The 15,533-nt window shown below is 36.1% G+C and overlaps 1 protein-coding gene across 1 annotated transcript; it reads right to left on the bottom strand.

The window, feature by feature from the left end:
• Positions 1-459: 459 nt before the first annotated feature.
• LOC103774677 (echinoderm microtubule-associated protein-like 1) lies at positions 460-14,568 on the bottom strand (the record flags this gene model as incomplete). The annotated part of the gene is made up of 9 exons (XM_008942096.1): positions 460-1,224; positions 1,484-1,614; positions 7,100-7,195; positions 7,395-7,482; positions 7,602-7,699; positions 8,220-8,308; positions 9,873-9,940; positions 14,047-14,178; positions 14,443-14,568. Coding segments are annotated over 9 exons (954 nt in total), but the record flags the coding sequence as incomplete, so codon positions are not given.
• Positions 14,569-15,533: the final 965 nt, after the last annotated feature.

The following is a 15,533-nucleotide window of genomic DNA, read 5'->3' as shown; positions in this document are numbered from 1 at the left end:
TATAAATATCCATCCATGCACAAAACACAGGGGCCAGAAGTTACACATTAATGTCTCATGTAGGTTTCCAGGACTTCTTTTACCTTCTGCAGGTTTATGGTACACTTAAAAAGATATCTTTAGACTTGGTCTACTTGGTCTTAAAATACAAATATACAATATCCATAAGCATAAAAAAGTAAAGCTAGATGGCCTTACCATTTGTTATGAATTGCTAAAATCTTATACATGTACAATATAGCATCATGCTGATTAATATACATATTAGTTAAATATATCAACCAATAATGGGGATGTGGCCAAGCTTTTTCGTTTTGCTTTCAAAAAGAAATTGTTCATATACAAATAAAAAGATTTTTAATTTAAACTCATACGGAATACCTGAACCACATAGACATCTATAAACCCTGCTGAGATATCCAGGTCAAACTGGGGCGTAACCTGCTGATTCATTTGAAAGGGAACACAGCTCCTCATGGGTGATACCCAGGGTGTGCGATTCCCAAGAGGATGCAACTTGACCAGCATTCACATTTTCAGGTCTAGAACACTAATTTTTGCGTCTTACATCTCGGTATGTACTTTTTTATATCTATTCATCATCCTCCAGCATAAACAATTCAGTACCTTGACACTGTCATAGATTTTTCTAAATAAGTAGTATACAGTACAAAGTGTAGATAGTGAAACAAATAAGCACATATATACAGTCTTTGAAAGGCATTTTTGTGACCATTTTAGCAGTGTTTATAGAAAACATTTAAGATAGATAGTCACATTCTGCTGACACCACTGTATTGCAAACTGTCAAGCCACATTTCTTATATTAAACTTGTACTGCATTGCATATTGTACAACAGAAGAGAAAACAATCATTCTTAAGGTGTGACACAATGAAAAAAAAATAAAAATCACTAGACCGAGTAAGGTAACCAGCACAGGGTTTATAATTTTCCTGAGGTTTGTAAGAATTTTTTAAACAAAAATCACAGTGACCAGGCTAAACTGCAAACATACTGTTAAGTTTTAAATATACAGTTTATACATAAGTTCTGTGCATGGTCGACTCAACTGTGTATGTTCACACTGATGTTTCCTTTAAATGACTCGCCACTGCATAATACTTGTGTCCTTTCCGCCCGTGGAGATGAGATGGGTGTCTTCACAGAGAAAATCTACATTAGTTACATGGCTACTATGTCCACCGTACACGTGGCTGGGAGCCTAGAAAACATCATTTTAGTGAGAACGTTAATTGTCATTAAAAATGATAATATCCGTGCAACAATGAAACCAAGGCATAACATCATTATCTTACAGTATTTTAATATTAAAACAAATTTTAAATTTGATTGCAGTATCAACCAACCTTAAGTAAATCCCTTAGGCTGGATTCTCATGCTTTTTTTTTTTTTTAAATAGGATAACAACAGTTAACAAATTTGTGCAAGTTACCAGAGGAAAATTTTTTGAAATACCTTACCCTAAACTGTGAACACGGATATGAGAAGAGATGTACTTTGCCAAAATCATCCCCTGTTGATAGCAGTTTTCTCCCATGTGATCGACAGACAGCATTGATATCTGTTCCATCAGAACCTTCAGGCCATACACCTGGATCACAGAGAAACTAATTAAAGGGTTTTTTAATGGAAATAAAAGTGATATCTTAATATTTTGTTAAAATATTAATAAAGCATTACTTGTTTAAAAACCATAATCCAGTAAAAATAACTGCAGCTTAGTCAGTATGCGTACTAAGTACCAGCAAAAAAACCAGACCATTATAGGAAATCAAGCACATAAGCAAATACTTTATTTTCTCTAGTCAGCAATGTGCTTTTTACTCTGAAAAAAAATTTCTGCTGAATTGCTGTCATGTGTCTGAACCTAAAAGAATTTTCATATGGTTATGTGAACAATAACAGTCACTGCTTTTATTTTCCCTTCTGTTTATATATGAGCTAACATACTTTCTTCATACTGTAGTCTAGAAAACTACCTATGTATGATTCAACGCATTTTCTTCAATACTAATGTCTAAAACCTATGATACAAGAAATTATATAGTTTAAAATGTTATTTACTAATTAACAGATCCCTGGAAAAGAAACTGAAGCTACTATGAAGTTCACATACTGTACTCCTTACTGTTCTTGCACAAAGTGTTGTTCTAATATTAAACTGTGGGCTCATCAATGCAAGGACCAAACCTATGTACCACACCTTCAAAACCTCTGAACATTTGCCTGCAACAAATTGTAATTGTAATAAAATCCCACCAGTTATTGACATTTCTTTTTTTTTTTTTGTATGCAGTACTGTGAAGTTTTTGAAATTATTTTCATAATTCAGATTTTATCAAATTCCTACTGAACATAAATGTTACCTAAACTTTCTGAGACCACTGACATCATCAGCTATAATATACGTTCTGCCATTATGATCTGGCAAAAAAATGGCCTTGTCTTGGTATTATGATTTTCAATGATTGCCCTTGTATCACACATTCTCTGCAGTGTCCCCCTGAGGTCCCACCACTTCAGTGCCTGCTCTTGCTTCCTTGTTATTACAGGCCAGGATGAGACAGTTGCCCCCCTCGCTTGCCCCTCCCCTCTCCTGGAAGGATGGCTATGCCTATGGACAGGGCAGGCACACTCCAGCTTCTCTTCTTTGGGCCACTGGCAACACCAAAATGGGCATCGGTCAAGCAATTCAAAAGCATTAAAAGAAAGTGATTCCATGTCTCTATAAGGAATTTCATTTTATTTAAAATAATTTGTAACACCAAACACTGATTTGTGGACTACCCCTAATTCTCCTGGTGTGTGTGTGGAAACACTCCTTTGCTAGATCATGGACAGTAAATAAGAGCCTTAAAGAAAAGGAAGGTGCAAAGAAGAAACACAGCAATTGCTACTTGTGAGATTATGAATATATAGAATGAAGAGACACAGAAAAGCTGTTGTAAATAATTGCTTTGCCAAAAGGAGGCTTTGCAATCAGCACATGCTAGCTGAAAAGAGGCAAGAGTCTTCTCAAGAGGTCACTATGCCAGGCTTGCTGGAGATAACCCCTAAAGGAAACTGTTTAAGAAACAAGGTTACCATTTTGAAACATGAAAAGGATCAGAGCAGGCTTTTAGTTTCAGACTCTGCTCTTTCAAAATTCATTCCAGTGCCTCACTGTCAGTTCTTCGGAGAATGTAAACTGAATTCCCTTTGCTGAAAAATTAGTCAGCTTTTACCCCATCCTCTGCAGGCATGGAATGAGATTATCTCTTTTCTCCCATATGTGAAGATTGCTGCCATGCATGTTTCCCCTTCCCTTCTCTAAAATTCATTCATGACATCTCTTCTCCCAGAACAACATTTAGATGGGTAATTATTCTTGCTAGTCAGCACTTTATCTGTTGATCCAACGTGCCCAAGCCAGAAGCAGCTACTCCGGCTGTGACCGAGGCAGACGCTGATAAATGGACGATTCCTTCACATTCGGCATGGTGTCCTTCCCTTTACACATCCCACCAGAGCATCTGCCTTTCCCACAACAGCATATTGCTGTTGACTCACGTTCAGCTTGTATGCAAGAGTAATCTGATCTTCCTGTGCAGATCTTCTCCCTTGCCTGCTCTCCTCAGTTCTGCATTTGTACCACTGTGCTGCTCAAGTGTGTGAACTCCTATTTGTCTCAACCAAATTGTCTCCTTGTTCATACCATCCCTCTGTTTCTCAAGACAATTTGCTAATTCTGATTCATGCTACCTACAAATGATACATCCTGTTTTATCATCCATGCTATTAAAAAATACACTTTTTAAAACATAACATTCAGTGTACAGTCTTCTAGTCAGTTTTGAACACAAGCAGTCTGGGCTTTGCTTTGCTGGCAATGTGGCTGGGATTTGCAGAGCACCTTACATTTCTTCTGTTGCCGTCACCTCAAATATTGATTTTTCTAAAACTGGGCACGTGACGTGAACTTGGTTGCATATCCAGCAGCACATGGCTCTTCCAAGAGCATACAGATCAGTAGGTGTTTTAAAGTCTTTAGTCCTCCACATTTACATGTGTTTGTATCACTAAAATATCCTCCACTGAACACACTTCACATGCTGTTGATTTTCAACTGAATCATCAGTAAACGTTTCCAGGCTGACTAATCTGTTCCCATGCTTCAAAACAGGTGTTCAATAGATAAATGTTCATCTCCCCCCCTGCATTGGTTATGTTGATTTGCAAGTACAATGCACACTAGCTGTGATTTTAATGTGGTTCTACTACTGTGAGAAAATATCCTTAGTTTCAGTCAGCCACTAGCTACTGAAAAATCAATATACCAGAAGCCTCACGTCCTTGATGATATGATTGCTTCGTCTATGTCCAGTGGGGCACTCCCAGCAAGCATCTAAAGACTGTTCATACTGGCTGCTCTGAGGCCCCAAAGTACAGAACAGTAAAGTGACTTCAAACATTACCAGACTGGTTTCCAATTTATAATTTATGAGCTTCTTCAATTTATTATTCTAGCCACTAACTTTGCATTTTATCTTCTCCATATGGGCTCTGGAGGTAAATGTAGGATTATGCAGATACTACATTCATTCTTCTCCTTTTTTCCAGTACTTTGCCTGTTCTCTGTGAGGTCCTGAAGATAAGTACTAATGGTCTTGAGAGTATGCTAACCAGTTGTTTTTACAGGTACAACAAGGTTCATCACACTCAGATACTTTGAAAAGGTCTGACTTCTAACTACTTTCCAATCTACTCCTTCCTTACTGAAAGCAGAGGCCTTACCCTTTGATGACTGGCAGTAACTGGTCTAGCCATCAGATTATAGTAACTCTTCTAATAAAGACATATTAGAAAAGAAAAAAGTGTCTGTTTTTTTAACACTTCAGCCTTAGCAGTGTCATCTCTCATTCCCACATAGCAGACCAATATTTTCAATGGCCCTTCTGTTATACCTGTACCCATCACATGCATTTATAGTTAGGCTTTGTTTATGTGTCTCCTTGATCCTCCAATGGCTTGTACTTCCTGCATTCCTCTTCCTTGTAGGAGAGGTCAACAACTGTTTAACGAAATTTGTGCCTCACCATCACTCCTATCATTCCTCTGGGCTGGCAGAGTTTGTGCACTTCATACCATCCAGAGCAACTACCACATCTCACCTTTTCCAGATCTTCCCTAACAGGGCTTTGAATTTTTGCAGTTTGCCTCCTTGCAGTCCGTTATTTTAATTTTGTTGCTCTTTCTCCTTCCTACAGTAAAGATCACACCTTCCTAATTCCACAGTCATTCCTACACAAGATGCATTTACATTCTCAGCAAGTTCTTTCCAACTTCCCAGAATCAAATATGGAAGAAACTCTCCTCTAGGTGCTCATCTATTTTCCTGTATCAGAAGGATTTTGACAACTTGCTTGTTAGTCACTGTACTGCAATTCCTTTCCCAAAAGACACTGGAATACTTAAGATCTCACATCCTCAGCAATTCCTGTGATTTTACCAATTCCTCTAGCTATTAAAAAAAAAAAAATCCATTCATTTGATCCTTCTGGAAGGCAAGACTTCTAATATTCTTTTCTTCATCTATAATTATTATGCATTATTTTTGTCACTTCCCAGTCTGAACCTATTTGCATAGCTATTAATCCAAGGTATATATGGCACCATGGTCTCTCCTTCTGCATTGCATATGCTTTCTGAGTTATACCCCTTCAAGATTTCATTCATTTGAAGAACATCCTCACAATCTCTCTGACATTACTAAAAAGATAATTGTGATTAATATTAAAAATAGCAGCTACTTTTATTTCTTCTTCATCCCTATTGTTTTATCTTACAGTAAACCAGTTCAGCATGGAAGCCTGTTAAGTATAAAAGTGTATATGCTGTTTACACAAGCTCCCCATTGGCCTAACAGATCATTTTGTTCCACAGTATAGCTCCAATATCTGATCCATTGCAAGGCGAGGAAAAAAAGTCCTCTCAGGAATGACACTCCTTTCCTATGACTCTATGCCTCACAAGCAGCCCTGTATTCTAATAGCACTATATTTAGCATGAATCCAAATTATAAAGTAAGAAATATCCAACATTGTTTGCATATCAGAATATCTGGACCTGTGATGCTAAATGCAAAGACTTTGCAGCTCTGTGACTCTGTGTCAGGTATACTCAAACCCCAGGAATACGTTAGTAGCTCTGTAAGGACCTTCATCTCTCATATGAGAAACACATCATGCCAATATGCAGCCAGTCTTCTAGCTTTTCCTCTTTTTATTAAATCTGTATGTTGTCGTGATACCCAACCACTGCTCGTCAGTTAAATTACACAAAATCTGAATATGTCTTCCAGCATATTGCTACTGCCATCCCATCGATAGGTTCCAAAAACATGTCCTTTCTAACTGCCTTCAAACGCATCACTGCATCAATTCTACTTGAAACATGGCTGAAAATCTTCCTTGCATACTGCTTAGATTAAACCAGACTCTTCTCTGAACTTCTACCATGGCTTCCTATTTTATCTTGAGGACTCAAGAATTGAAGCTTCTCACACACACGCTTTTGTAATGATCTGTCTAGAGCTGCGCGCATTGTGGAATAAGCACTAAGCTTTAGAGTACTCTGGGGCAAGAAGCTCCTTCAAAACTGGCAGCAGAGAAAACCCATGGGAACAAACCATACTAATTTTGTTACATTTTTCTTCTTGCATTCCTTTCAATTAATTCAATAGCTATATGTTGTATCAAAATACATTCTAAGAACTTCATGACACTCTTCTGTGTTTGCACAGCAACTAGCGCAAATGAAACTGATTCTGGTCAGGGGATTTGGCCCAGTAGCTGCCTCAATAAACAATAATTCCACAGAACAGGCACTTTACATTAAAAATTAAGAGAATTAGCTCTAGGTGTGACAGAAAGGGCAGTGTGTGATTTCTTCCTTGTCTCCCGCTTATGCTGTAATTTAATATTTACACTTTAAGCTAGCAATCCAGCTAGCTGGATTCATTCGTAAGAAAAAGCTGGCAATCCAAGTGTCTGTTAATAACAAGAATGATAAGAGCTTTTAAAAGGAAAGATACTCACCAAAAACATGGAATCCTAAAGTACAGGTGTAAGTGGCCCATTCTATATCTCTAGTTGTTTCAACACTCACAACTTGCTTACAAGCAGAGGGGATCCCTACAAAAGGAAAAGAAAAAAACCAAAACCCACATGATGACACTTTTAATTCTCAAATTGTATAGATTTTTGATTGCACCAGATACATTAATTAAAACATATGGTCTGTCTTGGTAATTATATGATCTCATTTAAATTTTAAATCTGTATTAGACTGCCTGAACTTTGCATGAAAGGATTAAATATAATTCCTACTCACAGTATAAAATTTCATAGTCTCCTGAATTAGACACAAGATATTGTGAATTAACAGACCAATCCAGATGAGTAATGAAGCTGGAATGACCCTACAAAGAGAAGAATATTGTATTAACAGTATCTCTCAATGTGACAGTATTAATGCAGTGTTACAAAACATACTTAAGTTGTCAACAATGAACCAGGAGAAAAAAAAAAGGGCACTTACCGAACATTTGCCAATTCTAGTGTACTTTCTTCCATTTTCACTTACACCATATATATAAATACAGTTGTCATGGGAACCTATTGCCAGGAAGTTTCCATCTATGAACACAGAAGTGAACTGTAATTATTCCTCTAAGAATAAACTTAGGCTAATTTTGAAATCTTAGTGTGTCACAGACAAGAGGAACTGTTCTTAAAGGCCTTGATACTGAAAAACGAAAAAATAAAATTCTGTTTTTTCTTTTCAGTTGCATATCGATGCACATTTCAATGTTACAAAACAGCAACTTTATGCAGCAACTATTACTGTTAGAAACGCAACACTTCTGGAAGCACCTACAGTCCATTTTGGGCTAAACTGATTGCAACAACCTATGCAGTTAGGTCACATTTGTTTTTATTTCTTCCCAGTGAAACCATACTGAGCATGTGGGGGAGGGAGGGAAGGAAAAGAAAACCAGAGCTTAGGGCACCACCCATTCAGTGTTGCCAATGTTTCACAGCATATTCATTTTCAACTTCAGTATGGCAAATGGGGAATTATTTTAAATCAAACCAAACCTGAATTTAATTAAAAAAAAAAAGCTTTTTTTAACCTAGTAAATAAATGTTCTCAAACCTGGTGAGTAACGCATTACAGACAGCTGTTCGTTTCCATCTGTGTGTACAGTGACCAAGTCTTTTGTTTCTGTGTCAAACACAAACCACCTGTTGTAAATACAGAAAGAGGCCAATAAATCATTCTATAAGGAATTTAAATCTACTGTAATCTTGACCAACTTCTCTCCTGTCAAAATAGCAGAAGTTTTACACCAACAGAAGAAAAACAGCAACTGCTACTCAGTTTGGTTTCTTTTACTTTAACACAAGGATACTTTCTTTCCCATGCTTTTTTGCCAGAAAAAAACATCAGACACTGACCGCAATATCAATCTTCAGATTTTAGTCTGTTTTACTAGATGACATGCATTAGAATAAAGTAAGTATTACACGTAACAATCCTTCTCTGTTTAAACTGAAGACTACTTTAAATCCTAGAGCAAAGTAAAGCACACAGTCAAGAAAGAGGACTCTCCTATTTTGATAGAAAGATTAGCTTTTAAAATTATTTTTAAAGTTAATTCATTATCTTAAAATAAATTTCATTTAATTCAATTAATCAATTTTAATGAACCAAAATTTAATCTGTGGAAATATGTAGAAAGGACAAAGATAAAATTTGCATTACAATACTTGCACTGAATTATTGAAAACAAGGTAAAGATTTCCCTGAAAGCTTCTCCTTCTGATTTACTTTAGTAAATAAATTAGCAACTTAAAGTAAATTTAGTAACTAAAGTAAACCCTTTATAGGATTTATATACAATGTGAAAGAATCTCGGCTCATAACCTATACGCACCCTATATGTTCTCAGTGAAGTGGAACTGTTATCAGCACTAACAGCAAAGTCTGCCCTCAAGTGACATTAAAGAGAGGTTGAAGTTACGACAAAGGCACTGCCTCCTCCCGTGACAGACAACCAAGGTAAACCCAGGGTCTGCCGTGCACCCACTGTGTGACCAAGGGCTCAGTCTGCTCTGTAAAATAGAGAAACTCTCTTTCACCTTTGTTCCGTCAGTCTTTTTTATGCCTTACACACTTCAGGCAGAACAAGTGTCTTAATATGCATTTTTACACTATGTCTAGCACAGTGGAACATTTGCCAATTATTTTTTAAAGCCTCTGGTTGTCACTGCATTAGAGATAACAAACCACTAGCTATATTTTCCAATGAGCAACCTTATTCTATGTGATTTCCTCTATGCTGCCCTACAGGCCTCACAGAAGATCTCTGTACACATCTGCAAAGTTAACTCATCTCAGACTCCTCCTTGAGCCTGTCCTTTGCCACAGTGCACAGAAAGGTTTGACATTAGGGTCACCAGTATGGTGACATCACCTCCCACATGTGCTCTTGCTACTGACTTAGACTTCCTGCCCAGTCCAAATCCATCTCCTCCTACTGATCTCAGACTCCTGCTCTCCCAGGGCAGAAATCATCTCTTCATTCTGTGTTCATGTAACACTCAGCAAACATGAGGCACTGGTCCAACACTAGTTTCTATGCACTAAGGCACTACAAATAAATTCACTCTGAAAATCAACAGCAATCAAAAGAGGATGAATGTATGCCACGCACACATCTGCAAAACAAGAACATGAACTTGGACATGAGCTGGAAAAATCATGCAGAGCTTGCTGGTGCCTAAGGTGTAGCTCTGGGAGCCTTACCTGCCGGTCAGCGTCCCTACTGCAACAACAGATGCTGAAGGATGAAAACCTGAAGACTGGGCTGGATCCTAAAATGTTTCAGAAGGAAGCACACTTTTTAACCAGTGCAAGTTATAACAAAAACACAGTTCAGTTATCTGCCTCAGGAACAGAGTAAGTCTCTCGTTGTCTTTTGGGTTGTCTGTTGCTTTGGATTTTTTTAAATACAAACTTGAGAGGGAAAAAATAATTAACTGACTGAAATATTACCCAATAGATTTTTTTCCTGCTATACAAGGCCACCGCTTTCTTTTCCTCACAATCTAAAAATAACTTGGCAAGTGATGTCATAACAATAACATTGGCAAAGGCAGCTTCTCAACAAATCCCAAACAAGTAAGAGATAAAAATAACTTATTAAATTAGAACTGACCTAACAATTAATTATCAAAGCTGCAGTTTACTCCCTGGCTAAAGGGCAAACAAGCACCTTCTTCAACAGAGGTATGTATCGCTCTGCACAAAGGGGTAAAGCTTAGCTTCTGTGCACACCAACACCTTTTTCAGCACCTGCCAGTTACAGCTTGGTGGTAGATTACGGGCATAAACTGGGTTTCTTATTTTGATATGCAGTTTTAAAACATTTTACTTGGTACAGTGTATTACTATGGAGACAGGTTTGCAATGTTTTTCTTGCATTTTAAATCTGTGCCTAAAAAACATGATAAGACAAAGAATAAGCTCCAGAACTCTTCAGGTTATAGCAGAAATTCCCAAAATAAATAGCTTACTTTTTCTAACACCTGCCAAAAATACTTTTTAAATGTAAGCAAAAATGTTCCAGTCACATATATCATTCTTGATTTTCTATATTCCAAAACAGTATCACATTGTAGCCATTTTAGTAAACCTGTTCACATTTTTAGCAGTTTGTCATAACTAGCCCTAGAGGCTAGCTGTAGGATTAATTTCAAAGTGACTGATTTCTATAGATATTACTAACTCTGAAGAAATTTCAGAGAATAGTTGAGAATCAGGATTACTATACATGTCCTAAGCCATTATGGGAGTCCAGAAAGGAAAATTTGCTTACTTATTAGAAGTATAATTTCACAGTAAATGCTAAAATATTCTCTTGAATAAACCAGAGGTTCAAACAGTGAATTTAATCTGAGCAGTAACTTGTACTCATAACTACATTAAAAAGCTTTTACGTAGATCTCTATGACAAAAATAGGTTAACATGATACTATTTTACTCTAGATAATCAGTCATCGATTTATGAAATATAGTCTCAGACATTTCAAGTGGTTAATAGGGAGATTATTCTCAAAACTGGTAATAGAAATCTTGTCTTAATGAATGGAGAGGAAAACAAATCAATCTAAATTAGATTAATAGTTCTACTGCTCTTGCCATCAACCTTCTCAAAAGAATCAAGGTAAATAAAGCAGCTTAAATGTTTCAATGACAAGTTTTGTAGAGTGTCTTATAGATGCAAAAGCAGAGCTAAATATCAATTGAAGCTCTCTGTAAATCATAATCAGTTAAACTCCAGTTCTGTTTTTCAGAGCACAGAAAGGATGAAAAAGGAAAATTATGTCCTTTTTTGAGCTGATGCTTACTTCAGTAACCTTGTTTCCAAGACAGCAGCTTATTTGATTAACAGATTTGCTCCTGTTCCCTATATTGTACTTATCTCCACTAATGATGTTTCACTATCAGCCCAAACTTCTAAATGCTTTTTTCTTTAGACTGCAAGAGAACAAAGTGCCAAATTTTGCACTTATCTTCATTACTCTAGGCCCTCCTTAGTATATCGTTCATGTAATGAGAAATACTTCAGAAGTACTAACTTCTTACACTCCCAATGGTTTTGAAAGTGTATGCAAGTACACAAAACCATACAACTTTACACTGAGCAGAGTAAAGGATCACCTGCAACTGAATTACATGCTGATTTTTTTTTTCAGACAAAACCAAAATTCATTAGGAAAGCATAAAAAATGGCATCAATGATTTTACTCTCCACATCAGAATATTTATAAATGAGACTTGCACAAAACCAGTCATGCACCATTTCTAAACAGTTAAATCATGTCTTCACAAAGACAAAATATGCTGAAGACCAGGAAGGTCTGTGTAAAACTTTCCAGTCGTGTCACAGTCGTGTCACAGTCGTGTCACTCTGAACTGCATGGGAAGGATTTCTGCAATCTAGAGTGTTCATATTCCATACAGCACAATACAGTACACGGCTATTGCTGTATTTCAAAACAAAAAAAACCCACAGATTTATCTTTCCTTAAGATAGTCTACTGAGACAGACACAGGAAAATTTAGTTTATAACTGCTTATTGATTTTTGAAAATATGTTTTACTGTTTAAGTTTGCAGGCTAAATGTGCTGGTATTTATTTGATCTTGCATTTGGCATCTTTGTAGCAGTTCAAGAGATTTGCAAGCAGATTAAGATTTTGGTATGTTTGAAGGTTTGACCATTTCCCTAAAGACTGAAGGGGAGAGCTTACTTTTAAATCCAAATCATATTAATGTATCTTTAACTCTAGAATGACAAGGAAGTAGGAAAATGCAATTATCTGCCTGCTTTTCAGACCAAATCCCTAGTACTATTGATTTCCTTGGGTTTTGTTTATTTTTAAATTAAAAGAACTACTTTCTTTTTCCTTTCTTTTAATTTCTTACACTACACACCAATCTGTCTTTATAACCTAGGCACTGAACTGTGAAAATACAGTGCCGTCTCTGAGGCAGGGGAAGTGTTGATTTGGTGTCTCCAGTTAATTTAGAAGTCAACAAAAATATGGATCTTAGAATATGGGACCATGGTTAGACAAAACGAATCCCAGTTTCCACATTCATCAAGCAGGCACGATTTAACAAGTGCATACAACTAGAGTGGGACACTGTGAGAGGCAGTTTGGCAAATGCTGTTCTGGTAAGACTGCTTGAACCTGATGCAACAGTATCACTTCCTGCAGCAACAGCAACCCTTGCTGCAGACATATTGTATTCAAGATGTCTTATCAATACTAGCTCTAACTTAAACTGTTATGTAGGCCTGAAAATGAACAATCTTTTTTATGAAAAAAGTTGTATAATTAAGATTTTTAAAACTTCATGTAAACTAATAAAGTATTATTTACTTTATCGCACAGAACACACTTTTAAACAGTCACATGAGGGTCATCTCTAAGTTACTGGCCACAATTTGATCTGCAAACCTGGGTATTGGGTATATATATATACACAAGGTTCTATTTCTTCCTGAAGCAGTTTTTGAACTTTTCTACTGTACAGAGGACAGATAAAGATTGAGAAATAACTTCATTATTACAATCAGTACATTTATCTCCAATAAAGGACACTCTCACATCTATTGAAACAATGTAAAGAAAAGACTGAAAAAATCATGATAGTGGCATCTCATAACAGAGAGGTAAAAGCATCACCATTGTCTCTAAGAGATAAGCCAATGCCTTCCAACCTATAAACAATTAGAAGAATGATGAGGTGTCCAAAATAAGTACTTTAAAAATCAATTCCTAGTGATACATGTAGTAATCAAGATCACGTGTTACCCCAAAGCCCTTAGGAGTCTGCAGATGCACAACTGAGTATCTAAGCACAGTAAAAACCTGAACCTCTGCTCTGTATTCCTTAAATACCTCAACACCGAGTTTCATACCAGAAATAGTAAGTGAAATTCTAAACCACAAATTTGTTTATTTGTGAACAGAATCTATAAAAATACTAACCAATTATAGAAAGTAAGAAAGCCAAATAATGTCACAAAAATATCTTTTCTTCTGAATTCTATCATGCTCAGGATAGTGGTAGCAGCAGTAATCCTGATCAGAACTACTTTTAAATGACAAATATTTCCTAGCTTAGTATTTGTAGTTCTCTTCCTAGTGAAAAACACCATGTCAGCAGCACTATACTATGGAATTCTGTATGATACAGCACATAGACCCATATAACCTAGGGTTTTAAATTCTCATTTTTAAGAGTTTTAGGTCCATTTACAGAAAGACAAATTTTATGAGTCTCTCATTATTTTTTACTCAACTTAATACTTTTAAATGTCTTAAAGTCAATAATCTTATGAAAAAAACCCCTATTACTTCAGAAGTTCTGTAAGAGGAGTAGAGTTGTGTTCAACAAATTCATACCTCTATAATCTTGTCCCAGATAGGACGATGAGTGGTAGCATCCCAGAGGGTAATGTGTTTGTCATGCCCACAAGTGAAGAACTGAGGCTTAGAGGAATGGACTGCAAGTCCCCAGAGCTCATCAGTGTGACCCTGCACAAGCAGAAATGTTTCTTGACAAGAAGGAAAGTACCATCAAAACTAAACATTTTATAACAGGATTAAAATGATCTAAACTATCTATTAAAGCATTACAAAAATACGTTGTCTTAGACAGATGCATATATATAGTGTTATTTATTGCCAAAAGTACTGTAATAATAAATCAAATAGATGCATATTTATGAAGCTTAAACTTGAGCAATATCTTTACTGCTTTTACACACTTAGAAATTATCCTGAAAGGCAACAGCCTACCTGGGTAATTGGGAAAAAATCTCCTGATAGCGTGCCTTGTAGGACGAAGTTTCTAGTGGTTCCTATTAATACAACGTCCCCTTTTCCCTCTGCTACTGTTCTTATTGGGCCAAACTGCTCTGGAATCTATGGTCATAACAGAAAACCAGACAGGTTAATGAGACAATTTGACAGGCATTGCTACTTTTAAAGACATATGGCCTAGCAAATGCATTTTAATAAATGTTGCACATAAGAAATATTTGAATATATATGTCTGACTTTCAAAAGTTTATACCAACTTGCATCAGCTCAGTAACTGTCTTTATAACATTACAGCAAAAGACATCCTTATCTACAGAACACTCCAGCTGTACAGATAAACTTTCAACAAACAGAAGTTTCTTCATGCTGTGCTAACTCATATTTTCTTTTCAGCTGGAATATCAGACCAAGCATTCCTACTCAGAGATAATTTCAGGCTTTGTATCACAACTACTTTCTTGCAAGGGATGTTTCTCTAATTGTAGCCTAGATTCTGAAAGAATTAGTACAAATTTCCAATATAAAGTTCAAGGGAAGATGTAAAATTTCAAGTAACACAGAATGCCACTGTATGAACAAACAAGAAAAAGAAGGACATCAAGGTTAGAAACAGCACAACAAGCACATACCCCAATGCTGGGTTAAAAACTGAATTACCAAAACAGATGTGCCATTCCAGTTGCATATATATTTGCAACATTTAATAATATAGAGTTAAAACCCTTCCTCAGTTTTATGTTGATGTTGTCTCTTACATTCAGTATGTAAACAATCATGTAGCTCTGTCCAGACAAATTCTACTTTAATCTTTTAAGCTCCTTCATAGCAAAGGAATATTTTTCTTTAATTTCTTTTTTAAATAAGAAAAAAAAAACACTAACCAAGAAATTAATGGAAAAAATGTAAGTACTAAAATCCACTAAATTCCTCACATCATTTTGGAAAAGAGGAAAAACTGCAAAAACATTTAAATATCTTTATATTAAACTGAAGTGGAAAATAACCTCACATTATTAATTGCAAGGAAAGGAAAAAGTATAATATATTTGTATTATATATTATACATA

Source organism: Merops nubicus, unplaced genomic scaffold (assembly GCF_000691845.1).
Source record: "Merops nubicus isolate BGI_N331 unplaced genomic scaffold, ASM69184v1 scaffold2436, whole genome shotgun sequence".
Lineage (NCBI taxonomy): Eukaryota > Metazoa > Chordata > Aves > Coraciiformes > Meropidae > Merops > Merops nubicus.
The sequence above is the reverse complement of the archived record's forward strand: the minus strand, read 5'-3'. Positions and strand labels throughout refer to the sequence as shown.